The 27,789-nt window shown below is 38.1% G+C and overlaps 2 protein-coding genes across 2 annotated transcripts in view; both read left to right on the top strand.

Moving 5' to 3' along the window:
* The first annotated feature begins 274 nt into the window (after positions 1 to 274).
* Positions 275 to 5,070, top strand: LOC109090568 (cellular retinoic acid-binding protein 2-like). The gene is made up of 4 exons (XM_019104400.2): positions 275 to 642; positions 3,480 to 3,658; positions 3,969 to 4,085; positions 4,194 to 5,070. Exons 1-4 carry the CDS (start codon positions 561 to 563, stop codon positions 4,242 to 4,244), a joined length of 429 nt encoding a protein of 142 aa, XP_018959945.1. The 5' UTR covers positions 275 to 560; the 3' UTR covers positions 4,245 to 5,070.
* Positions 5,071 to 12,728: 7,658 nt separating this feature from the next.
* The window catches only part of LOC109105374 (integrin alpha-10-like), a 63,009-nt gene continuing 47,948 nt past the window's right edge, over positions 12,729 to 27,789 (top strand). The window contains exons 1-5 of the mRNA XM_042772180.1: positions 12,729 to 13,128; positions 13,690 to 13,904; positions 21,540 to 21,651; positions 21,877 to 21,986; positions 22,093 to 22,181. Of these exons, the coding sequence (XP_042628114.1) occupies positions 13,853 to 13,904; positions 21,540 to 21,651; positions 21,877 to 21,986; positions 22,093 to 22,181 (363 nt within the window). The 5' untranslated portion in view covers positions 12,729 to 13,128; positions 13,690 to 13,852. The remainder of the gene's footprint in view (positions 13,129 to 13,689; positions 13,905 to 21,539; positions 21,652 to 21,876; positions 21,987 to 22,092; positions 22,182 to 27,789) is intronic.

Here is a 27,789-nt window from a genome sequence, read left to right as displayed (position 1 = left end):
TTTATTTCCCCTTTAATTTCGTGTATTTTGCATTGTACTTTAAGAAAGAAAGTCTTGAAATCTTTCGGAGAAACCTTGCAAATAAATAAATCCATGCATAAAACTGAGTTCTGATGGGCGTTTTCAAACGCGCACATGTTTTAAGCGGGGCGTGGTGTGGGCGGGGCAAGACAATCATCTCGAAATATCATTGGCCCCTTGATCTGACAGGGCAAATAGAGGGTGGAGTTTGTCGAAGAAGGGGTGTGTGCGCTCACGGATTAAGCGTGATAACTGGCGCAAATTTTCGGTTCAACCTATTCACCACAGGCTGTAACGTTTGAAAGAGCTGAATAAAAGTCTGAGACGGGAAGAGAAAGACTTGACATCTTAAGTTTCACTTGTCAGGACAGAGAGAGCATTAGAAGGGTAAAGGAAAGAGTCATTATCAGAGGGAACACTGCTTTCAGAATCAAAGTTGCAGGTACTTTTAAAAGGCTGTCAGGTTCAAGGACTATCACTCAGCCACGCACCAGAGAGAATAATAGTGGGATACACTCAAAGGAACGACAGAACGCACCATGGATCGCAAAATTCCCGATTTTGCTGGTACTTGGAAAATGAAAAGCTCCGAGAACTTCGAAGAGCTTCTCAAAGCACTGGGTAAGTGTTAATCATGGGGCAGACGCGCGCGCAGAGAGTGCGCAAAGTTGACTAATCAATCCTGAATGCGCGGGCATGGACTGCGCTACACACCAACACATTCACCGCCGCTTTTGCGTGTCTATGCAAAACCGTTTTAATATTCATTCCATATAACTAGTCAGTATCTGTTTTTATGTTACCAGTACTTATTTATTTTACTGCCAATTATATATATACAGATAGTTAAGCTATTGGTTATCCTTTAGTATTTATTAGATACAAGTAACTATTTATTAGGTATCTTACTTGTTTTAATAAATCTAGCAGGTAAAAAGCAATTGGGCAGGGTTGAGCTTATTTCGCTTAATTTCCTTGAGCTATATTATCATATAACCTGATTGGAGCTTTATTAAAGATCCATTCTTTCACAGTAGTTTGCGTTTTGACATAAAAACTCCCCACGCTCTCAATTTTTATGTGCATACATATTGGAAAGTCAGTTCACTAGCTGTCTTTGACGACCAATTCGGAAATTCTTGTTTAAATATTTACCATTGGTCAAGCCAGAATCCCGGAGTTTCAGTGGGTTCCCAAAATTTGATTGAGGTCCGGTTTAATGAGGGCACTGCTGCCACCCAAACACCCCTCTTCAACAGTCTGTGTCTATCAAAAGAAGCTGATTCCTTGAGAAGGAAGAGAAGGTCCTTCATGTCACCATTCAAAAGAATGATGAGATGAAGCAGACAGGTTAAAGAGGGCGGAGAAGGAGAAGCACAATGGAGAGAAACGTCCCTGCTGTTTATGACATGGGAACATGATGTATTATATGAATACCCCAAATTTCAGAAGATGAGATCTGAATCCACACGAACCATTCTGAGGACAAATGTCATCGTAAAACTGAAGGGGGCGTGCATGTCTATATGTGAGGAATGTGCATGATTGACAGAAAGGCTGATGGAAGAATGAACTTTGCGACTTGCTTTAATGTTTTGCACATTCATATGTACACACTCTCTTAAATTCACACACTTTCAGCAATGGCACATTAAAATTCTTTTCGCCACACAAATATTTCAGTGCACAGATGAGCCCGACATGTCACCACACCCTGTCATCCACCCTCCTCCATCTTGTGTCCTCACCTCCATCCCTCTATTCGGAAATACTTCCTTTGACCTTTGACCTATGACACTGACCCTGACCGTCTGACTCCTCTGACATCTTCTCTCAGTTAGTTATGGGGTTTGAAGCGGTGCTTGTTCTGACAGGAGTCGGTTTAACTTTATTAACTAATGTTTTTAACAAGGTTCTGCCCAGATTATGCTCTCAGAATGAAAATATTTCTTGTAAATACATTTAAATTTCCATTTTCTTGTGTTTATTGTGCTAATTGTGTGTGAGTTTGCATGTGCTAATGGCTTAATGCTAAAAGTCATTGGAGTAATTGACAATTTGTTTCAGAGTCTATGCCTGAACGTGTGTTTAAATTTTGGCCCCTTCTTGTCTGCCTTCATGTGTATATATTTACCCTTGGTGACAGGTGGGAATGAGGGTCTCGATGCACAGTGGCTCTCTCTCTCTCTCTCTCTCTCTCTCTCTCTCTCTCTCTCTCTCTCTCTCTCACACACACACACACACACACACAGAGAGAGAGAGAGACTGGCCTTTATATCTAGTGAGTTTTTTCACACTCGAGTATCATTTTTCTATGTCTCTGCTGCCATTCTTGCTCATTTTTTTCTTCTCTTGTCAGTAATCTTGCCCTTTCTCGCCTGTGCCATGCTTTTTTCTTTGTTGCCTCTGCCCTTCCTTGTTTCCAAACTGCGGTCTATCCATTTCCTGTCAGGAAGGTTTAATAGATTACAGCATCCCCTGTGGCTGGTTGAATAACTTCCCCTTTCAATGCATTCACCTACACACACACACACACACACACACAGCAAGGCTCCATTTGACATGCAGTATTTAATCTGTTTGTCTGAATGTGACCAATAATGACCAATAATTGGTTTGACTTTTTTTAAAATAAATATTTATGCTTATCTTTTGGTTATTGTTTCTTTAATATTGGGCTTATTGGTAAATAACCATTTGGTAGGTCTTTAATGAACAGAACCCAAAACCATCACTACACCTCAATACATTTTTTACACAATTAATTTTATTACATGATTTGCATGATTATTTATAAGTAAAAACATGCAGCAAAACGAGACAAAATAGTACTTATAGTAATAATAATAATAATTCCATATAACTAGATTTACTTATAATAGTATTAGAAAGAAACAAATATTAGTAACTATCAATAATAGTATTTTTAAAGTAAAAAAAAATATAATATTATAAATATTAATAAATGTTATAATAGTAAATATTCATAATTATATATTATTACAATAATTATTCATATTATGTATGCTTTGTTATAGTCTGACAGTTATTTAGTTATTTGTGTCAAAAACCTATTAAAATAGGTTCTGGATTATAGTGATTAGCAATTAAATTGGTATATTAATGTAACATATAGTTATGTACCATATTTGTTAGGATTACAGAATATCAGTTGATCTCCTAGTGTGTGTTTAACTCCATTACCATGCTTTTTATTTTTCTGGGAGCTCTATCTTGTCAAATGGGGTTCTCTCTATGGGATTATAACAGGTGATGTCATCAGACAGTGCCGGCAGCGAGCGCAGATGTGTGGAGCACAGCCGGTCTTCATAAAATCACTCTGATTCCCTTTTTTTGTAAACTGTGTAAATGAGGAATTCCCCATAACCTCTGTGGATGCCAGATTACTCACTGTTCTTCAGGAGATTGTTCTGATGTGCATGTGTGTGTTTTGTCAGGTGTGAACGTGATGCTGCGTAAGATTGCGGTCGCAGCTGCATCAAAGCCATCTGTGGAGATTACGCAGGACGGAGAAACCCTGTCAATCAAGACCTCCACCTCTGTAAGGACCACCCATGTCACCTTCACAGTTGGACAGGAGTTTAATGAGGCCACTGTGGATGGACGTCCCTGCACGGTACATACACACCCATAGAAAAACACTTCAGTCATCCTACTGAACATCTGTCTGTCTGTCTGACAAACTGTCCTTTTCCAAAACATGCCAAAGAGCAAGAACCTATGAAGTGTGTGTTTTTATGCAGTCCTGATCTCTGATGTGGACTCAATCACACCCTCCATCTCAGAGGAGCTATCAAACTGGATACACACCCATTCCTTCAGCCTCCATCCCTGGAACTTACATTCTCATGGGCACTGAGCTCACTCTTTCCATCTCCAAAGAAAAACACTGCCTTCACATATTTGTCTGTCTCTATTCCTCTCAGAGCTTTCCTCGCTGGGAAACAGACAGCAAGATTAGTTGTGAACAGAGTTTGCAGAAGGGTGAGGGCCCAAAAACCTCATGGACCAGAGAGATGACCAATGATGGCGAACTGATTCTGGTAAGATTTATTCCTACTATTATGAGTTATCCTTATGATTCTCACACACACATGGGTCTTTGATCATATTTTTCCTTCTAATAGTCTTTTTCCTGCTTTTTTTGGCAGACCATGACCGCAGACGATGTCGTGTGTACAAGAGTTTATGTCAGAGAGTGAAAGTATGAGGAAACAGGAAGAACAATCATTCAGATCACTCTCTTTCATTGTTAACTACAATGACTGTGACTGTATATCATCTATTTCCTATCTCCCTCATTTCCTCTTTCATTTTTTTTTTGACAGTGTATTTGAACAATGTAATACATTAGAGAGCCATGCAAATAATTCATGTGAGAGATTGGGTCCTGATTTGCCATTTAACAGATACATCATTTTGGGCTCAAAAGCACTTTAAAGATTGGTCTTCACATAGATGAAGATCTGAAAATCTGAAGCTTGGAAACCAGACTTTGGTGAGACAGTCCATAATCACCACTGAAAAAATATCAGTCAAGGTGTGATCATATTTACTATTGTAAATTTTCATAGGCCAAATCCAGTTGTTTTTAGTAGTGATCTACATTAATGGGAATTTCGCATACGGGTGAAAGATTCCCCCACTCAGGTTTCAGAAAAAGTTGAAAAGATAGTTCAATTCAATTCAATTAATTCCATCCCAATATCCAATCAACATATTAACATTTTATGAGCATATTTGCCTCAAAATTATACTGTTCATTGAAATCTCCAATTCATTCTTATGTAACGTTCTGTATCGTCTGATTTAGCAACAGTTCCAAAGGGGGCGGGGCTAAACAAAGGGTCAGTTGTAATTAGAACCCAGTGAAGCTCCAATACCAACCTTCTCTTCACATCTTCAATTTTATGTATATATTTTAATAAAACCTGAAAAATCTTTTTCATTATGTTTTTTTTTTTTTACAAACAATTTCAGCAGTCATTACTTATTTCTGTGCATGGACAATAAAGTTTACTGCCAAGAGTTAGTGTTTTTCTGTCATTCAGTAGCATTTATCCACACAGAAGCTTACTGGCAGCTCCATGATGTCAATGGAATGAATGTCAGTTGATTTTATTTCAAAATAAGAAGAAATTAAAGAAACTGCCTTGACCTTTTTAACAAACCCACACTCCTTCCCACTCTCTTTTCTCACTCAGACACACTGGTAGGTTCACATCTTATTTTAGTATTTCTGCCAGCTGGCTGTAACTAGAATAACTTGTCTGTCCCTCTGCACCACTCCGTCTCTCCCTGATTTTCCATCGCAGTGTTTCTTTTTCACCACTCATCAACCTCTGTATGTCTCTGGTTCCTGTCTTTCAGCTTACAGTTTTACAAAACGTTTAATGCATTGATTGTCATTCAAATGAATGGAATGTAAATGTATTTTAACATAAAAATGGGTGAAAAACACACGCATCAAAGAAGTCATCAAAGAAATTTCCCCAGTAACTTGATCTTCCACTCCAAACATTAACATTTCTGTTTGCTATGCCGACAGCATATGATGTGGAGAAAAGGGTTGACCATGGGTCATTTATTACACTCTGAACTAGCCAATAGGATAAAGCTGTTAAATAAAATGGATCCAGGCAAACAAGCCCACTGTCCAATCCAGGCAGGAAATGCCAGTCGGATTACAAGGTGAAGATGATTGACAGCAGATGTGCTTAACAAGGAGCAGGATCATAAGAGGGAATGGAAACTCAGGGTCAAAATGAAATGAGGACCAACACACAGCACACTCATATGCATATTCATATATACTGTATCTATCATACACAGTACACCATCACATCCAGGGAAGTTAATTGCTATATATACAGATTAATAAGAATAATCAAGTGTATTCACTCTTAAAAAGAAAATCAAAGGTAGAATGGAGGTGATGGTGGAATGTGGAGAGGTTTAGGGGTGATGCCTGCAGCTGTATTTGGTTATTATGTGACCCTAATAAAACCAACCCCTCTCTACCTCCTGCCCCAATAAAAGACCCCAAATAACTGCCTCTCCTTTATTACACCCTGAGGTTGTAAAAGGCAGCTGTCTCTCTCCTCTCAAAAACCACAAGCACATTTGCACACATATGAAACCAAACATGCACATTCTTTTAAACCTTCACATGTACCATCAAACACTTTGGCCACTGTGAGCACAAACCATAAAACCGCACAATACACACACTAACACACATGAATGCCCACTGCCAGTAATGGACCTTAATATAGCAAAAACACTTGCATATTTGGTCAATAGCTTCAAAGGAACACAAGCAGATATGAGTCTAACAACTGCTAAACACACACACATTGATTTTGCCTATGTGCAGGGCAGGTAAATCTGGAATGGCAATCTCTTCCCAACATCTATTCTGTTTACTTTGGATTTGGCTGGCAGAACACACACACACACACACACACACACACACACACACACACACACACACACACAAATGCACAAAGTCACTGTTGCAGTTGCCAACCTGAAAATGACATTCAGCATAACTCAATAGTGAAGTAATTAAACCCAAAACATCCATAATAAGACTTTCAGTGCTACACTATGAAAATTTTGTAACAATATGAATTATCATATTTACATTTATCGTAATCTAAAAAATGTCTTCCCCGTGAATGATATACATATATTTTTTATATTATATTATATTATATTATATTATATTATATTATATTATATTATATTATATTATATTATATTATATTATATTATATTATATATATTATATCTAAGTCTTCCACTTGTCAGTTAGATCCACTCCCCACTCACATGGTCAAGGCTTGTTTATTTTCTCTATCTGGTATATTAATTGATATTATACACTTGTCTCTCACCTCTGGTGTGGTTCCTTCATCTTTTAAGGTTGCTGTAATCACTCCAAGACTTAAGAAACCAGGAGCTGACACTAATAATTTTGCTAATTTTCGCCCAATTTCCAATTTGCCCTTTCTCTCAAAAACTTTAGGTGCACTCAATTTGTTCAACTTCAAACAATTTTATCATATGTTTCACCTGTATCAGCTGGTGTTCCTCAAGGCTCTGTTTTGGGCCCTCTTTTATTTATTATTTATTTACTACCACTTGGTAACATTTTTAGGAAATATGGCAGCAGTTTTCATTGCTATGCTGACGACACCCAGCTTTATTTGTCTTCTAAGCCAAATTCTACCCTTCTTTCTTCCTCTCTTTTGGGCTGCTTAAGAGATTAAATCCTGGTTTTCACATAACTTTCTCAAACTGAATATTGACAAAACAGTTCTCCTTGTTGGTACCAAATCTAATTTGTCTCCTTCACAAACTTCAATTAGTCCAGAATTCAGCTGCCCATATAATTACTAGAACCTCCTCCATCAAGCATATCCCTCCAGTTCTCTACCATCTTCACTGGCTTCCTGTTAAATATCCAGTAGATTATAAGATTTTACTTCTCACTTCTAAAGCTCTTCATAATTGTGCACCACAATATCTCTCTGATTTGCTTCATATTTACGTCCCGAAGCGTACTCTCAGATCTTCTTCATCTGTTTCCCTTGCTGTACCTTCTGTTGAGTTAGCCACTATGGGGTCTAGGGCATTTAACTGTGCTGCTCCTAATCTCTGGAATTCTCTTCCAGAATCTATACAAGAAAGTGACTGTCTGACTACTTTTAAATCATGTCTTAAAACTCACTTGTTTAAATTAGCTTTCTCTGATCAATTTTAAATGATTTAATGTCAATAATTGTTGTTTGCTGTATTGTTGTCTTGATTCTATCATCATCACTCAACTGTACATTGAGTACTGTACATCAACTGTCAACACTGATGTTAGTAACAACCCTTTAAAACTAACTCTAATCTCTTATCTCACATTTTGATGTAAGAAAGATTTGTAGCTGGAATAATTTTGTTCGTGGTATAGACAATCCACTCATGGGATGAGTTAGATGTCACACAAAGTCAGATCTTAATCTTTGTTGCTGAAAGATAACAGATATATGAGATCCATGCTAAATCTGACAGCACGGTGTGATTTGGGATCAGATTTACACATGTAAATATACGGACAGTCAGTTGGGTAATGATAATATTTTGTGCCCTACAGCAAAAACTGCACAGAATGTTGTCACAGATAGAAAGATTTATGCAGCTGTGTGAGTGTGAATGTGTGTGAGTGTGCATGTGCTGGCAAAAACCACTTTATCAGGGACACTGAGTGGCAACAGAGAGGAAAATTGAAGCAGAGGGTGTGTGTGCAGAAACTGTGTGGGCACAGAGTTTTCCAAATATGACATGTACAAGCGTGTGTGTGTGTGTGTGTGTGTGTGTGTGTGTGTGTGTGTGTCAAACAGTTAACGGTGAGAAACATCCCACAGACAACACACTCCAAAAGGCCCTGTGGGCTTACTGCAAAGCATTATGGGTCAAACAAATCATTGTTACCTTACAGTTGATTGGTGGATCACATCTGGCCCTGATCCATGAACCTCGAGGGCAGCCTGTGAGATACTTACGCACACTGACAAACGTAAACAAGGTTAAGATCGACAAATATGTTTCTCACACCCATCAATCTTCACGTATTGCTTGCACACTACCAAAGAGGCAATTCATACAAAACTCCACACATGCACTCGGGCATCTACTTCCAGCAGAAAAAGACAAACAGTCTAAAACATTTCTCACAGTGGTGCTGACTCAAAGTGAGCTGGCGGTGAGGATTCCAAGATTCCAGACATGCGGAAAGACTGAGTCCCGCACCAAGGTGTGGAGAGAATCACACGGAAACTGTCGCAATCTCATGGCCAGGCTTCTAGGGCAACTGTCAAGTTTAGACCAATAATGTGGGTCCAGGATAAGTTTAGTTCAATCTACAGCATTAAAAATTAATTTCCACTTGTCTCTCATTTTCATAAAAAGTCTGGTTACAGTGAGGTACATACAATGGAAGTGAATGGGGCAAATCCTTAATTGGTAAAGCCATAACTTCTAAAACAACAGTAAATAATTCTCTTTAAAACAGCTTTACAGCTTAGATTAATGTAGGCCTAAGTGCTTTGCTACAATTATAAGCTTCACATTTCTATTTAAAAATCTGCACTTGTGTGTGTGTGTGTGTTTAAAGAAAATGAGGGATGAGTCAAACTTATTTTTTGTGGTAGGCTTAATCAGCATAATGCCACAAATGCTGTCAACTTAGATTAACTTTTTTTTTACAAAAAAAAAAATAAATAAATAAAAAGATTACTAGACCCAGAATATTTCTTTAGGCCTCAGTCTGGAAAATTAAGAGAGCCTGAGGACATGTGCATCAGTTTGGCAAAGTATCCTTTTTGTTACACATTTTGAAGAAAGCATGTCCCCCCTGAAAATAGAATCAGATCTCTTGCAGTATTTGCAGCGAGAATAACGTTAGGGAAAATTACAGATGCCTGAAAGGGTAGATGAGATCAGCAGACATTAGACTATAAAGATCACAGCGTTGACCCCAATGACTCACTGTGGCTTTAATAGGGTAAGATATCATTACATGGAACTCAATGCATGAAGGGGGAGAGTGTAGACATAATAATGAAGCAACATTTAGGCTATGTTCACACAGTCAGTGGTTGGTATTGACAGCTATGTAATAACAATGGTGTCTCTTAAAAACTGTCCAGCTCGCACAAGTTTACATACAGTGGCATTTTTTAATTGAGTCATCACTGTATGAACAGTTATTAGATGTCAACCCTCTTTTTTTTATTCATGTGCTAGCAGTGGATACTACCTGTAAACACAACAACAGTGAACATAAAAGTAAACATAAAAGATGGTGACGTCAGTATCACTGGACAAGTGACAGCAGCGTTCATACACTCTCAGAAAAAAATGTACAAAAGCTGTCACTGGGGTGGTAACTTTACACAAGGTACACTTTTGTACCTTTAAGGTACCAATATGGACTCTTTAGGCACAAAGGTGTGCCTTTTGAGAAGGTACGGCCCCAGTGACAACTTTTGTACCTTTTTTTCAGAGAGTGTACCATTTGAGTCACATAAACAACTGACAGGAGCAGTTCCACTGAAAAAATGACTGGATCTAAAACTTTAAGAGGACACATCTCCATCTTTGTATGTTAGCAAAACCACACAGAAAAGCATGCAAAACACACTAAAAACTAGTTGTCCATATGGTTGTGTTAAAAAGGTTGTGAATTCCCTATAATGCAGCTGACACACTCAATAATAACCAAACTGTATGTGAACTTAACTGTATCAAGCATTCAAATACAGGACTGGTAATTCTACTTCTATGCTGTTTCTTTCTCTTTCTCTTTTTTCCCTCATTCGCTCATCCATCCATCATTACTCACATATTGTACTGAATGGAGTCCCAATCTACAGATTTCATGCAATGCTGTATCGTACCATATCTGTGGGAAGCCACATTGCTAGTAACAGGAGGTAGCTGCTGAGTCGAGGAGACTGCTGAGTTTTGATTAATTCAGAGAACTGAAGCAGAAGACAAGAAACGGTCAAAACAGACAGTTTTTGTCCCTTACAGTATGCTTTGGCCTCAGTGCTCACTCTTTAATGGGAAGAGAGTATTTACTTGGAGATGATGTGAACACCCTGTTTAGTTTTTTTTTTATTACATAAGTGTGAGTCAGAAGGAAAATCCTGCTAGTCCAGTTAATAACATTTGATTTGAATTGTAGCTTTTGCATGTACTGTATATGAGTGTTTGTGGCTTGTTTACACAGTGCTGTGGTGACATCACTTGTGTTTTAAAACCAGATTATTTTACCCAAAATATGACAGTATTACAAATATGACCTTTTACTGCAATTATCTTGTTGTTTAAAGAATATATTTCACATTTAGCACAAGATGTTTGCATAAACTTTTGCATAAACGATCTTTCTGTATGAGAGAGAGAGAGAGAGAGAGAGAGAGAGAGAGAGTGTGTGTGTGTGAGTATGAGTGTGTGTGTGTGTGTGTGTGTGTGTGTGTGTGTGTGTGTGTGTGTGTGTGTGTGTGTGTGTGTGTGAAAGAGAGACGTTAATAACAGGGAGGAATATAATTCGTTTCCACTGCCACAGCTGTACCTGTCTGACATTTCTTAACGTGACAAGCAGCGCACAACCCCCACATGAGAATTACACAATTTTCTGCAGTTACAAATATTTAGATTTTTTGTGAAACTTAACACCCTTGGTAACGCTCAGTGCTAAAGGTCGACTAACAACAACGTCGATAATCAAGAAATAGGTTCAGAAGGAAAGTCATCACTGCCGGTAACATAGTTTACAATTAGGGCTCGGATGGAAAACACCTTTTGGTAACTTTTTAGGAAACATCAGAAGAAACAAAAGGACGTGTTCCAAAATATTTTACTCTGTCGCCCTCTGCTGGATGAAAATTACAGGTGCATGACCGAATTTCACTTATAGTCCTCTACAGTCAACAACCAATGGCAAAAATCGCACATTATAATATTGATATTATGCTAGAAAAATAACAGAGTTTTAAAATCTTTGGCATTAAATGAAATGTTTAATCTAAAATTTGTGAAATGTTTAATCCCAGTTTAATAAAGTGTTTTCAAAACCCAGTGCTTTGTTAACCAGGCAACATTGTCATTGAAGAGCATACTTAGAGGGGTCTTATATGACTTATGTGTGAAGAAAACAAAGAAAAATCAAGGTTTTCAAAAAATCAGGGTTTATTGTTTTCGATCAATCTTTACTTTTGTCATAAATGCAAAAAAGTGAAAATATTATTTAAAGAGATAGTCCACCAAAAAAAAAAAAAAATTCTTCAAAATATCTTCTTTTGTGTGTGTGTGTGTGTGTGTGTGTGTGTGTGTGTGTGTGTGTGTGTGTGTGTGTGTATATATATATATATATATATATATATAAAATGCTATTTCAAAAAATGCTAAAATGTAATTTCCATCTTCACAGAATCTTATCAAACACAACAAATAATCTGAAATGTGTGGTGGAAATTTGGTTATGGCGAAGAATGAACAGGCAAATAAATAAATAAACATTTAATAACTGAAACAGAAATAAGATACAATTGTTGTGTTTTTCATAGCTCTCCTACTCCAGCTAAACTAAATGAGTTTTCTGGGTTGTGGTGAACCCAGACATGACCCAAGGCCCTACAATGTTTTGACAAAGTCTTAACATAACAGAGCAGATAATATGTGTGGCATGATTGTGGCGAGAAAAAAAATCTACCAAATTTAGCTTTTCAGCCTGCATTTCATGTTTATGATGCTCTCTAAGACTGAGGTCTTTTTGACGAGTTGATGCGTTAGATAAGAGTCATAAACTACAAAACGGTTCTGTCATAAAAAAAAGGTTTATTTAAAGGGAAAGGCAAACTATAGGTCTCTGTTATCGCAACCAGAATCTACATGGAGTTGCCAAATCCATAATATGTTTGTTATTATAATCACTCCGGTTGGAAATTGTAATACTTATTTTCTTTTCCCCTCAAATCTTTCCAACAAAACAGCATCTGATGTACTAACTTCGCCTAAGATGAGAGTAAAATAGAGTTACACACACAGAGAGAGAAAGAGAGAGAGAGAGAGAGAGAGAGAGAGAGAGAGAGAGAGAGAGGATTCGTGGGCCAGGTTCAGAAAGAGGGTCCAGTTGACTGAGGGAGACGAAAGTCGTGCTGCAGAATCAAGGCGCTCTCTCATTTGCTTGCATATAATTTGGAGACTTGGAGACACGTCGCGGTCGAAAAAAGCAACTACGAACGCAATTAAATAAATTTCACCTCAGGATAGTTGTGCACAAAAATATTTAAGACAATTTCCACATTTCATATGCAAGGGATATATGTTTCTTCTCGAACAGCATTGACAAAAATTCCTGGGAAATAATTTTGACCGTTATTTTTGCGCATGTATTCATTTTGGAAACTGCTCGTTTGCAGAAGCTGGACTCTAAACTTGTGCGTGCGCTTTTAACTACAGCAGGTGTTGAAGCCGCGCAAAACTGGATTTTGAACTAACGCTGTTTATGTGGGGAACAAGACGGTAAGTTAACCTTAGTGTTTAATTTGTTGGTTTGTAAAGTTTTGCTCATAGAATTTAAGAAATTGCTTATATAAATTTAAATGTGATAAACAATCAACTCTGTAATAGGCTACACCCTCATGTTTTACCAAACCAAGGGACACAAAAGGAGATGTGGATGGACTGAAGACAATTCATTTCACCATTCACTTTCTTTATATGAAAATGTAAACTGATACTGCCTGTTCCTAATATTTAGCCTAGCGTCTTATTTTATTTTACACGAACGAAAAAAGTAGCTAACATGGGTCTGGATAACATTAGGATGAATAGTGAATCATTAAAGTATCAGTTTTGGGTCAAATGTTATTGTAATATATCGATAGGCTATTTATCGTGTGTAGCCTAATTATTAGTAATTTATGACAGATTATTGTCATAATAACATGCTATATACGCATATATGTGTACTAATTTGAAACATAGTCAATTTTTAGTAGGCTAATTGTTTTGAGCCAAAACGCGTGAAAAAAAAGTTGCGAGCAGACCAGAATACTATACAGTAAAGTCTTTGATGCGCAGGGAATGTGAGAGCGACGCGTGCGCTGCACTGCCGCACTATGAGCGCGTGAGTTATGCCACTGGAGAGGAAGCACATCTCCACCTGAGCGAACATTTACAACCACTGCTGAGAATTACAAACTGAAGGAGGAGAAAAAGACACTCAATCACTTGACTGAAAAAAATGGAGATTCACAAGTACCTGCTGTTGTTGAAGATCACTGTTCTTCTCAAAGGTGAGTTTCACAAGTTTGAGTGTTTAATTGCATTGATTTGTGCTGTAGGCTATGCTTTCTCATGTGATGTCATGTGACGTTGATTAAAATATATATTTTTTTATGTTTAAAATTTAAAGCTGTCATCTGTAAGATCCCTTAACTTACACTCTTGTAACACAAGCTGTTGACTGTGACCCTTTTTTTTTTTTTACATTATTTATTCAGCTAAAATCCTTTCCTACCACACATTTACGTTATACTGTACAGTAATTACTGATGTGGCTCAGTTAAGTTTAAGAATAGACTTGATTGTATTTAATTAAAGTGTAAAGCATGATAATCTTTTTTTTTTTTATTATCTAATCATAATCAATTTCCTTGTAGTAGTCTTTTTACTGGAATTACTTACATTAGACAGTAGAGTTAAAGTATATCCTCTATTAACTGACTTCATCAAGACATGGAGATTGTGAGGGAGACTTTTGTTTAAATTCGACACTGGCAGAAACTAAGATTTTAGATAAAGTAGCCTACTTATCATGGCACTATTAGGTATACAACATCACATATCTGGACAAATTACTGTAAACGCTAGAAATACTGCTGTAATGGACCACAGCAGTTGCAGTTGAAGTATTTCCAGACTGTAGTCAAGTGTATTGCCACTAGCCATTCTGTACACATTCATCATAGTCACAGTTGTGTCACCTAGACCACATACTGTAGCTGTTGGTGTCTGCTTTTGAGCATATATGCTGTGGCCGCTGATGGATTCTGCAGATGCTCTGTGATGAGCAAGCTCTCTTGTGTTCAGCTGTGTTCTTCTGTGCTTAAGATGGAGAACACAGGTGTGGACTCTGGGAATTCCACCCACTTGCCCCCTCCATTTGTTCCTGTGTTTCTCACTCTCAAACCATCCGCCCCCACCACAGAGTGGATTGAGACATAACATGAAAAATAAAGCCATGAAGCAGAAAAGAAAAGTAGTAGACACTAGACAGAAAAAATCCAGTGAAATGGTTATCAGTAGCAGCTGCAGTATATTAAATATGTTTGGATAGAAGTGTGATTTAAAGACTGAGAGAAACTGATGTGAGAATCCTTGGAATTGGCTTTACAAAACATTGCAGAAAGTGAGGGTAAATGTGAGTCTGTTTAAACTCAGGAAGGGTCAGCAAATTTTTGTTCTATATATTAATTTAAATATAAACTAAAATACAATTCATACAGTGAGTTAAAAGATATCTTGTATGATGCGCATGTTTATAATGTTTGATTTCTGAAGTGAAATTCAGAAAGCCTTTTAAAATACAGATAATTAAAAAAAATATGACAAATAAGGTTAGTTCAGGTTGTAAAATTACATGTGAAGTGAAGTTTTTTCCCCAAAAACCTAATGATATTTAATAAAATTAATATTTAACAATAAAAACATATTTAAGTTAATTAATCATTCATGATATTTGTAATATATATATATATATATGTATATATATATATACACACATACACATATATATATACACACACACACACACACACACACATACACATATATATATATATATATATATATATATATATATATATATATATATATATATATATATATATATATATATATGAGAATATTAAAATTTGTACACTCACACTCAAGGCATGATGAAAATGTTATTTATTGATTTATTTATTTTACTCAATGGATTCATCTGATGTGAAAATGTATCTATATCTTTTGAGTCGTATGAAAACTTACTATTTTTAGAAAATAAAAATGAAGCATGAAGATCCATCCCCAAGCCAACTCCTAAACCTAACCTTCAGTGGGCCGTAAGCAGATTGGAATTCATACATATGAATTCATACAAAATTCATACACAATTAGCCACCAATTCGCCAAATCATAAAATAGTCACACAAATTGCCATGACATTGTGTTAGTTACATCAATTTTAGTCACTTTAGAGTCTCTTTTCACTTTTGAGAAAAATTCTCAAAAAAGTATAAAAGTTCTTCAAAACCATTCATACATTTCATACATTTCTAACAGCCTATATGTTTTAAACTAAATTTTGAAAAGATTTTTAATTGTCTATATTGTAGACATTCTTATATTTAATTGTTCCAAACATAGCTTACAGAAATGAAAGAGCTCATGGAAAAGAGAGTTGGAATAACTAAACTGTACCATTTTTAACATGGATAAAATTGTTTCCCATTTGAATGGGTTTCTTAGTAACATGTTTTCTTTCAGTAATGTGTCCCATATGTGTTCACATATTAGTCATGCTGACATGACTAAGCTTCAAATAAGAATCTCTAATAAGAACCACCAAAAATTACTTCCATACAATGCCTGTCTAAAATTGCTGTCTAAAAGAATTATAATAATTCTTTTAAGATAAAACATATATGTGTTTTTGTGTGTAATGAGTGAAATAATCTGGACTGCTTTTCCAGACTTTTCACCACCATGCTATATAAATGTTTACAGTTGTCATGACAGAGCCCTGGAGGCATGGACCAAGAAAACCCACAGAGCTGAAACAGAGGACCAACGATACTTTACATCACTTTCACACATAGAAACAAACATTGATGAATAAGAGAAAAACATGTGTAAATGAGAAGAGGGGAGTATTTGGATGCTGGTTTTAGATGGGAATAATTTGTTAAAGATAAATGACCCCCAAAAGCCACTTTTGGATGCTTAAATTACATTTAAATATGTTTGAATGTCAGTGGGTCTGATGACTGAGCTCTTCTCAGAACTAACTTCACTTTTCCTATACATGTCTTCATCTCTGTGTCGTTTAAAATTTATATATAAAGTCAGTACACCTCAAGTTCACACAAGTGTCCTGCAGATTAACTGCTGATGTAGTTCATCACATTAACTATAGACATGTTCCACTATCTAAACCTTTTTGACTTGAAGGACCCCCATTGTCCAACACAATATTCAACTGGCCCCGGTTAGGATATTTCCTATTCTATTTATGTAATTAAGACAATGCTGCTTGTTCTCATTAAAAAAAAAAAAGATTCTGATTTGGTATGTTCTTCAAAACAAAAACAACAACAGCAAAAAAAGTGTGTGTGGTGGTGGTGGTGGGGGAGGGGGATAACAGGGGAAAAAGAAATATTCTGGGGGGAAAAATCAGTTTTTGGTAGTTTTCTTTTTATTTATTTGGAAGTTTTTTGTTTTTATTTTTATAAAACACTACTTTTTTATTTATTATAAAAATGAACCTCTAACACTAGCACTTATCCTAAATATTGTATATACTGTATACCAGTGGTCTCCAACCCTGCTCCTAGAGAGCTACCGTCCTACAGATTTCAACTCCAACCCCAATCAAACACACCTGAACCAGCTAATCAAGGTGTTCAGGGCTACTTGATAATTACAGACAGGTGTGTTGAAGCAGGGTTGGAACTGAAGTCTGCAGGATGGTAGCTCTCCAGGAGCAGGGTTGGAGATCCCTGCTGTATACAGTCAAAAGCTTTGCCTTTAAAATGCTAAAATAAATGACACTTTTTAAATTTTTCATATTTTGTTATATAACATTCTTCATTCAACATTCTCAAGCGTGGCTTATTGTAGCATCAACATAAAGGTCATGGGTTTGATAACTTGGGATTACACAAACTGATCCAACATATACCTTGAAAACTGATCCAACATATACCTTGAAAACACTGCATGCTGTTTTGGATAGAGTTCAAAGCAGGGAAAAGAGTTTTGCACAAGGTAGCACAAGAGTTATGTGTGTAGACAAGTTAAGTTTTGTGAACATTTGGGGCAGGGGGGTGAATTCCAGAGCATGTCCCATTTGTTCTTTGATCCATATGGATCCCCCTCCATTTTCTTATTCCATTGGAAAGAGAGCGAGAGGATGAGGGACTGAAAGAGAGAAATGCAGGGACCCTGTTAGAGGTCTGTGGGGTTTAGTTCTCTGCCTGCCCCCTTTCTGAAAGCCTCCCCTCTGCTTTCTGGGTAAACAATCCTAAGAAATCCACTCAGAGCACAAATTCACCCTTAGAGAATGAGACCTCAATGTGCATGTGGGTCGAAACCTGTATCACACAAAACAGAGAATTCCCCTCAGATAGGTTTCAGTGTTGGTATTATACTGGGAGTGTGACTGACTGATCATCTTTGTTTTACAAGTCTGGCCAATTGGGTTGTTTTGAGTTACATTTGCCATGAGCTACAAATCCACCAGTGAATTTCTGCTTCAGCTTCTCTCTCTCTCTTTAAATCATATAAAAGCCAGGTCTGTATGTCATAACAGGGAACCACTATGTTCAGTAGTTATTACAACTGATGCCCCCTCTCTTTTCCCTCTCTTCCCTTTTCTCTTTTGCAGACTCTTTTTCTCTGGCCTTTTCCTGTCTGTCTGTTTGTCTGTCTGTCATTCCATCCGTCCAGTTCATTCATCAACTACAGCTGTTCTTCACCGCTTTTTCTCCAGAATCTTGGACACTAAAGAAGCCAATGTTAATCCTTCTTTAAATTTGTCTTTATCTTTGCATATTTTTTATTACCTAAGCACTTTTGACCATCATAGATCCTTTTTAAATGTATTGAAGTTTTGTGTTGAAATGTGAAGAAACTATGGTTACCGTGGTGAAGTTTTGTAAAAGAAGTGTTTGTAGTAAATTGAGAACATTGGTTTGTGTTGTTATTTTAATTTTTAATTTTTAACTTTGTTAATTTTTTTTTAACTTTTAATTTTATTTGTTATATTTAAAATATTATTGATAAACATATCAAATTCAGCATATAAGAATAATTTCTGATGGATCATGTGACAGTAAAGACTTAAATAACAACTGCTGAAAATTCAATATTGCCTTTACAGGAATAGATTTCATTTTAAAATATATTAAAAAAGAAAACATCTCAGGCTACATCTACATTAATCCGGATACATTTGAAAATGGCGTTTTCATTTTAAAATGCTCTCCGTCCACACTAGCATTTTCAAGCGTTTTCCAAAAGTGTCTCATTCACACAGAAACATCAGAAAAAGTTAAATTCGCTTTCTGCGCATGTGTAAAGCCTCAAAAAAGCTCATTGCAGATTATACACATGGAACAGACATTAAACGTTTTCATGCAGTTTTTCTGACAGGAAATTTTATATATTTTATTTACGAAAAGAACTCACCATTCACTGCCGCGTCCAGGTCGCACACACTCACGAATGTACGTCTGATCTATAACGCAACTCGCGATCGCGAGTAAATTTGAATTCATCTTTGCAGGACTGTGATATGAAGAGTGTACAAAGTAACACATCTATAGCAATAGTGTGAAAGTGCATAGCACATAACGTGCACAATACCAGTATAAACATGGATATCTATTGGTATGCACCACATGACTAAACTTGCGTCATTGTTTTCAAAAGCCTCCGTTTTCACAGTCCACACTACAACGCGAAAACGGTGTTTTCAAATTTATCCACTTTGGAGAATGTTTTTAAAAAGCTCAGTTTTCCTTGATAAAAACGCTGTCTCAGTGTGGACGGAAGACAAAACGGAGAGAAAAAGATATCAAATGAAAACGTATTGGTGTGGACATGGCCTCTGTTATGTACGTAACCCATGTTCCCTGATGGAGGGAAGTCATTAGACGTTATGTGGTTTACGAAATTAGTGGTCTAACTTGGGAGCCCAATTAAAGAAAACATCAAAGAGAATTGGCTAGTGGATTTTGCATGCTAATCCACTCCCTGTGCACACGGGTATGTAAGGCGACAGCGTGCATCCACCATTCAGGTTTTACGTTGAGTAGCCAAGAATATGCCCCTGCATCAGCAAGTGGTTCAGGGCTGAGGCATGAGAAAATAACATCTCCATTCCCTCCATCAGGGAATGAGAGTTACGTATGTAACTGAGACGTTCCCTATCTCTCAGTCACTACGAGTTATGTCATGACGACATTAGGGGTCTATGGAAAACGGCCCAACCTGAACACCGTTCCAACCCTGTGGCGCTGCAATGTTGACAAGCAAAGGTGGTGTGTCAAAGCAAAGCTACGCCCATTTCGTAACCTTCCCAAAGCCCCAGCACAAATTCACTGACCTTGGTATTGAAGGGGACCAAAGTTGAGTACATTGCTGCTGCAGAAGGCCATGCTGCTGTTCCATCCACAAAAAAAAGCTTTTGGAAGGGATTTCAACCTTTAGTGAAAGATTGCTTTAAATCTTACCTATTTGTTCTTACAGCCTGGCAGAACGATGGGGAAGCGACCCTTTAGGAAAAGGTCGCTACAGAGACCACATCTTACCAGTAAGGTGGTAACATGTGTAGATACTGATATGGACTGACCGAGGGGGCAGTACTACATACTGTATGGAATGGGTCTCTGAGGCAGGTCCTACTTTAGAGTAGGAATGGAACAACTGCCAAAAGAGACTGACAGAGTGGGTCTGTCAAAGGAAGACACAGGTTCACCAAGAGGGAAACCTTGCCATGGAAGAATACACATATGGGTTTTCCCGCAGGGAACCAAGCCATATGGACACCCTGCCCAGAACGGGGCTGACCAGGACTCTGGGGATGCTAACATCAGTACTGGGCCTGGCGTCAAACTGCTCAGCCAAATTTTCCCCAGTGAGACTTCTCGCACAGACACTGTGCAAGGTCAGGGAGGATGAGGAACAGGCCCTGTTGGTTGCGCCTTACTGGCCCACCCAGAATGGTTTCGGAACTCATGCTTCTCGCGAGATCCCCTCCCTGGCGCTTCCCCCTGAGGAAGGACCTTCTTTCTCAGGGGCTGGGCATGCTATGGCACCCGCGTCCACGTGTGGCTCCTGGATGGGACATGGCAGACCTAAGTGATCTGCCACCTGCGGTGGTAGACACTATCACACAGGCTAGAGCTCCCACTACAAGGCAAGCCTATGCTTTGAAGTGGAGTCTGTTCACAAATTGTTGTTCTTCTCACTGAGAAGACCCCTGGAGATGCTCGATTAGAATCATGCTTTCTTTCCTGCAAGAAAGGTTGGAGTGTAGGCTGTCACCCTCCATCTTGAAAGTGTATGTTGCTGCTATCGCCAGTACATCGGGAAGCATGACGTGATCGCTAGGTTCCTGAGGGGTGCCAGAAGGTTAACTGAATCACATTGCTGAGTTGAACTATCCAAATGAGCCAGCAGGACAGGTTGGGCAGCGCAAGCCACGCTCCCAATCTATGTACAAATGGGACCAAAGGGAGAGTTGACGTATCCGCTGTGGTGCAGCAATGGGGAGTTATGCTGGGTGGCCCAAAAGCCACCGTGTTCTGAGTTATCACAGCAAAACTCCACGCATCCCAAGAGGGACTGGCCAGAGACGCGTAGAGAGGTGTTGCATCTCCGAAATGTGATCTCTTGGCCACAGGCGATAGGGGGCATCGTGGGTGAGGGTGAGGAAGCAGTGCGTCACTCACTATCAACCCACAAGCCTTGCAACCCGGAGAAAACTGGAAAGGAGGAAACTGCTCCTCCTTTGACAATGTGGTTACCGCTGGCTCAGGGAACAAAAAGAAAAGGAAACAAAAGATAACCAACCCTAAACTTTTGAACAATAGTGTGTGTTTATTTGTTTTTTTATGTTAACCACTGTATGAATTATTTTACTATATGTCTCTCTCTTTTAGGGCTGTGTGAGTGTTTTAACATTGATGTGAAGAGGCCACGGATCTTCAGTGGGCCTGAAGATGCTCTGTTCGGCTTCTCTGTGTTACAGCATGAAAACAACGGAGAAAAATCGTGAGTACTTTTCAGTACTTTTTAGTTTTTACCCACATTTAGAAGTTCTTGATGATAAATACAATTTGAATTTTAAAATATGGACCCTGACTAGATTGACATCAGGTGATCACAAATTATAGAAAAAAACAGGCCCTAAAAATACATAATGATTTGCCGTAAGGTGTTTATTTTTTATTTAATTTTTTTATATATATTCTGAGTGACTCATTGTTTTATGAACAGAATTCTGGTTGGTGCTCCATGGGATGGACCACAAAATAACAAGAAGGGGGATATTTACAAGTGCATTGTGGGAGATGAGATAAATTCCAATTGCTCAAAAGTTAACCTAGGTATTGGATCAAATCTCAGGCTATGAAAATTTACATTCAATGACATTCAATGTGTTGTGAATGGTGTAGTAGTTTACAACATATTTTTGTGTTATTCCCAATATAGGTGAAAATGCATTTCAGAATGTGTCTCGAAATTTTAAAAACTCTCATTTGGGGATGACGCTGACCCCTGCTGCTTCAGATGGCTTCCTGGTGAGATTATATTTAAAATACTGTAGAATGTATTTAGAGTCCAAAAACATCTCATGTTTGAGCACTGACTTTACAGCAATATTTGGATTATTCAGTCATGTTTATGTTTTTACATATATGTGAGTAGGCATGAGTGTGTATGTATTTGTGGTATGGCAGGTAAGAATGAGTGGTTATGAAATCTCCCTCCTCTGTCTCACCCAACCACAACCATCTGTCATGACCACCATCTATGTGCATGTGTCCACCTGCAAAACAGTGGCCACTACTGGAATGACACATTATAAAGTCAGTGTTTGTCTGAATGGGTATTCTTAACAAAATATATATCATTTGCTTGTTTGGAATACAAAATTAGAAATTTAGCGGAATGTGCTCAGTCGCCCGATTCCATGCAGTTACTATGAATGGGTCTGGAGCTTTAAAGAAAAACACACTGTTATAAAATTTGCTGGAAATTTACTTACCCTCAGATAGGGTGACCATGCGTTCTCTTTTTCCCGGACATGTCCTCTTTTAGAACCTAAAAAAATGTGTCCAGCTGGGATTTCTAAATCGCCCAAAATGTCCGGTATTCGGCTTTTGCTTTCTACAGTTGCCATTCATCATGTACGTTTTTGTATTAGAGCCCTGCAAAGGCCTGTTTTCTTAATCCCATTCCTGCTGAATTTCTGACCATTTTCACCCTCTCCCGTGATTTTTGTGTCCAGTGCTCCCACAAACTTTCTAATATTGCATATAATTTTTGCACAACAGGGAGTCTCCATCAATATGCTGAGTAACGTTCACTTTCACTATCGAAGGAAGGATCAGATCACTTTCACTATCAAAGGAAGATCAGATATTTGTCATTGAGCTCAGGACCTGTTTTAGCAGCAAATCCTCCAGTATGATCTGACAGCCATCTCTCCTCTTAACCCGTGATTAGTGAAATCTGACTCCTGTAGCTCCTGTTAGATGTACTGTTGTCAAGTCAGCTTTTTTTCCCCATGGAATTGGGCTACTTTTAAACAGTTGCCATGGACTGATTCTCTCCGTGGGTTAAAGATTTGAAATGTTGCAAAAAGTATATTTGACTGAAATGCTTGTATTGAAACATTTTGCATTATACCCAGGGCCGTCCCTAGTGGGGTGAAAGGTGGTGACGATTATAGGGTCCCACGGCTGTGTCGGTGTCCTTAATGTTAATCCAAGAAAATCACTCACTGCTCTTGACTGAATAAATTTTTAGTATTAACAGGAACTAATCTCTATTTAATTTTTACAGTGAAGAATATGCAGTGCTATTTTACATTTGATTATTCGGTTTCTCTACCGGAATACCTACAAACGTGAAAAAAAAAAAAAACATTGTTTAATTTCTATATTTGTTCTTTTTATTTATTTGTGATATTTACATGATTTCAAGCAGGGCCCATGGGTTCAACATGCGAACCCCAGCTATGGCCCTCATTCTACCTATGATAAAACTGTGCTAGATGTTAAGTTTTGTGAAGGAGGGCCATTGGTAGGAACCCACTAACCTCTTTATTAAATGACATATTTTGAGTTGTGATATTTGGGAATGCGCTACTTTGGGTGCTTTCGTCATTACTTTAACCACCAAACAACCACACCCCAGCCCCCCACCCACACTATCCCCCACTATCCTCTTTATGGAAAACTAAAATATGGTCACCCTACCTCAGGCCATCCAAGATGTAGATCAGTTTCTTTCTTAATCGGAACAAATTTGGAGAAATTTAGCATTGCATTAATGGATCCTATGCAATGAATGGGTGCCATCAGAATGAGAGCTCAAACAGCTTATAAAAACTTTATAATAATCCACAAGCACTTGATTCTAACGGCACCCATTCACTTCCGAGAATCCATTGGTGAGTAATGCTAAATTTCTTAAAACCTGTTCCGATGAAGAAACAAACTACATTTAGAGTGGAGATCAAAATTAGAAACCTAAATTTCAAGGTCACTGCTTAGTCCTATTTGAAGTTATCCTAACAGGAGTATAAGGGCAGGTTTTTTTTAAAGCATATCACAAAAAAAAATTATACTCAAAAACACAATAAAAAAAACTATAAACCTAAAAAAAATTTCACCATTATATTTGACATATTTGAAAAAGAACTGATTCTCTGACAAAATTAGTGAACACTTGCAGATACCTCCAGGTCATTAGTGTTTATCTGGCACCTGGTGCTAATTTCCTTAATTATCTGACAAACGCTTTTTAACTGGCAGCATTCCTCCAATTTTCATTGAGACTGCAAGATGGTGGGCCGTTCTAAAGTGACTGAAACATTGTGACAGGAGGTTGTCCAGATGAAGGCCAAAGAGAATGACCCTTTCAGCCACTGCAAAGAAAGTTGGTCGTTCCAAATTTGAGATTTCTCAGATATTGCAGCTTTACAATGATACTAATTCATTCAAGTCCCCCCAAAAGGCTGGTCATCCAAGTAAGATAATTGCATGAGAAGACAGGATAATGCAGAGATTCTCAATGGGGAATGGGTTCAACACCACACCTGGAATTGCTCACCAGTTCAGCACTGAACAGGATAAGGATCTGTCTTGACATCTTTAAGAGTAGTCAGAATGAAAACGCACTCTGCAGTGGCCAAGGCTCTCATTAGCAGAAATAATCAAAAGGATAGGCTCACCTTAGCTGAGTAGCATGTTGTGTGGAGAGCGGAGAACTGGTCCAAAGTTCACTTTAGTGATGAGAGCAAGTTTAATTTATTTGGGTCTGATGGGAATCATTTTGTTCGGTATCAAACTGGAGAAAGACTGAAGCCCAAGTGCGTAAAGAAGTCAGTGAAAAGTGGAGGAGGAAGTGTCATGCTTTGGGGGGATATTTTTTGCAGCAGGAGTTGGGTCTCTTATACAGCTACATGGCAGGGTGAATGCAAATGTTTATCAGAACCTCATTCAGCAACATACGCAACACAACGAACACCTCACAATCAAAAACCAATTTAAATCAAACACAAAAACACAATAACACTGCAAAATAAGTAAAGCAGTTCCTTGAAGCAAAGAATATTGAAATAATGAAATGGGTGGCCTTGGGTCCTGATCTAAACTTAACTGAAAATTGACCGAACTAGACAGCTTCTCACCAGTTCTCTCGGTTGTCCTCTAGTGTACTGTTCTAGATAATACAAGCAATCCTTTGAATTTGTGGTCTTTCTTTCTATTCCATGCTCAAAAGTTTGAATAAAAGCAGTAAACTGTAAAGGATCTCCATCGAAGATTGGAATAACTCGAGGAGGTAAAGAAGCCATATCCCCCCGATGAGCAAGCTGGGCTGTTATATTTGCCTGTTGCTGCATGATGTTGTACAAAATATTTTGCCAATATCAGTTTGCGGAGAAGTTTGTGAAGAATAAACTTGTGATTGACAATGTGAGACTGGATTATTGTGAACAGCAGCTGCCACATTCTGCATACTTGAAGTTTGTTGTGTGGTTGAACAGTGCATTGGAATTTGAGTAGAATTCTCCGGCAACTGTAGTTGTACATTGTGATTCAGTGAACGTGATTTTTTACATTTTGAATCATCAGAGAGTGCCCTTCTACTACTTCCATCATGCGTAGTTGTTAAAACTGACAACTTTGCATCGTTGGCTGCTATTTTTGCATTCATCATGAGTTGTTCCTTTTGTTTTTTGAGTCTTTCACTTTATATAGGAAGTCTCTCTTCCTCTTCCTCCAAAACATGGTTTTCTTTGCATGCATAGCAACAAGATGCAGAGCTGTGCTGTGATGAATGGACTTTAGGCTGAAAACCTTCAACAGTGTTTACTATAGCCACTGTAGCTGAACGCTGCCCTTTACCACTGGAAGGAGGAGCAGATTTGATTTTATGTAATATGGGTGGTTGTATATCTTTAATATCTCCAAAGAGAGGATCTGTGAGAACCTTAACCTGATGTTCAATGAAGTCCACCATATCTGTAATCTTAATCCTACAACCATTGCGTTCTTGTAACTCACAGGCTATGGCTCTCCATTTTTCCCTGAGTTAGTAAGGCAGTTTCAACATGATGTTCTTAAGATTCGATGAAACATTAATCTCATCCATATACTGCAAGTTTATCATCACATTGCAATACCCTCTTAGAAACAAAGCATACGCTTGCAAACCATTGATGTCATCAGGTTTTATTACAGGCCAATTTAATACCTTTTCCATATAGGCTGCTGTGATTTTCAACTCATGGCCAAAGTGCTCCTTCAACAAATCCTTGGCCTTTTTGAATCCTTGTTCAGCTGGCATATGCTGACAGCTTCTCACCAGTTCTCTCGGTTGTCCTCTAGTGTACTGTTCTAGATAATACAAGCAATCCTTTGAATTTGTGGTCTTTCTTTCAATTCCATGCTCAAAAGTTTGAATAAAAGCAGTAAACTGTAAAGGATCTCCATCGAAGATTGGAATAACTCGAGGAGGTAAAGAAGCCATATCCCCACTATGAGCAAGCTGGGCTGTTATATTTGCCTGTTGCTGCATGATGTTGTACAAAATATTTTGTCCAATATCAGTTTGCGGAGAAGTTTGTGAAGAATAAACTTGTGATTTACAATGAGAGACTGGATTATTGTGACCAGGTCTTGAAGGATGATCCAGAGGTTAAAAAGGACACAGTAGTAATGGCTGCCATTTCCAAAGGTTGCGACACTGCTACTAATCAACTTTTGCACTATTTTTCTGATTGGAAAAAAATGAAAATTACAGTAGCATGGATTCTAAAGTTCAAGGATGTGCTCTGGAGGCTCAAGCAACACAGGACACATATTCAGTCCTCTGTTACTTCTGGAACGAGTAATTTTGCATTAGAACAGGACAGAGTTGAAGAGGAAATGAAAAAGTTCCGAACTGGATTCCGTTGTCAAGGTCTTACACCAAATGATCTTTCTCAAGCAGAATCAGCAATTATTGGATTTTCTCAACGTGGTTCATTCAAACAGGAAATTTCTTCTCTGCAAAGTGGAACATCTGGAGTTAAAAGGAGTAGTAACATCTACAAGCTTGATCCAGTATTGATTGATGGTTTACTTAGAGTGGGTGGAAGACTTAGTAGATCAGCAATGCCTGAGAAGTCGAACTGCAAAGACAAAAACAAGCTAAAACTTCAACAGTCAGTCTTCTTTTTAATATTCAGTGTTTTAGCCTCTGTAAAAAAGGCCCCCTTGTGGCCGCTAAGCATCAGACACTTTACTGTGACTCTCTCTCTCCTACTGGAAGACGCCTCGCTTCACCTGGACTCTTAGCCAATCACAAGTTGACTCAGGATCGCTGCACGCTGGTAGCATTCTGTCTGCGACTTTTGGCCAGTAGTGTACGCTAACTGCACGGGCTTACAACCCGCCTTGATACAACTGCTTTATTCTGTGTGCGTCTTTACAAAACCACACCCATTACTGTACATATTCAATCATGCAGTTGTAAATTCAATAAATACTGCCAATGAAGAAATATTGCGTGATTCTGACCGATCACCCGCTGTGAGCTCTACCTAGCGATCCACAAACTATCTAAATCAAAGAAGCCAGTCCTCTTCTGCACAAAGTGGTCCTTCGAGCCGGATCCAGAGCCTGAAGCGGAGCA

This window comes from Cyprinus carpio, chromosome A16 (assembly GCF_018340385.1).
Source record: "Cyprinus carpio isolate SPL01 chromosome A16, ASM1834038v1, whole genome shotgun sequence".
In the NCBI taxonomy this organism is placed as follows: domain Eukaryota; kingdom Metazoa; phylum Chordata; class Actinopteri; order Cypriniformes; family Cyprinidae; genus Cyprinus; species Cyprinus carpio.
The sequence above is the reverse complement of the archived record's forward strand: the minus strand, read 5'-3'. Positions and strand labels throughout refer to the sequence as shown.

Coding starts and splice junctions, on each gene's coding strand:
- LOC109090568 (XM_019104400.2), top strand. CDS start 561: ATGGATCGCAAAATTCCCGATTTTGCTGGTACTTGGAAAATGAAAAGC. Junction 643..3,479: donor AGAGCTTCTCAAAGCACTGG/GTAAGTGTTAAT, acceptor GTGTTTTGTCAG/GTGTGAACGTGATGCTGCGT. Junction 4,086..4,193: donor ATGATGGCGAACTGATTCTG/GTAAGATTTATT, acceptor TTTTTTTGGCAG/ACCATGACCGCAGACGATGT.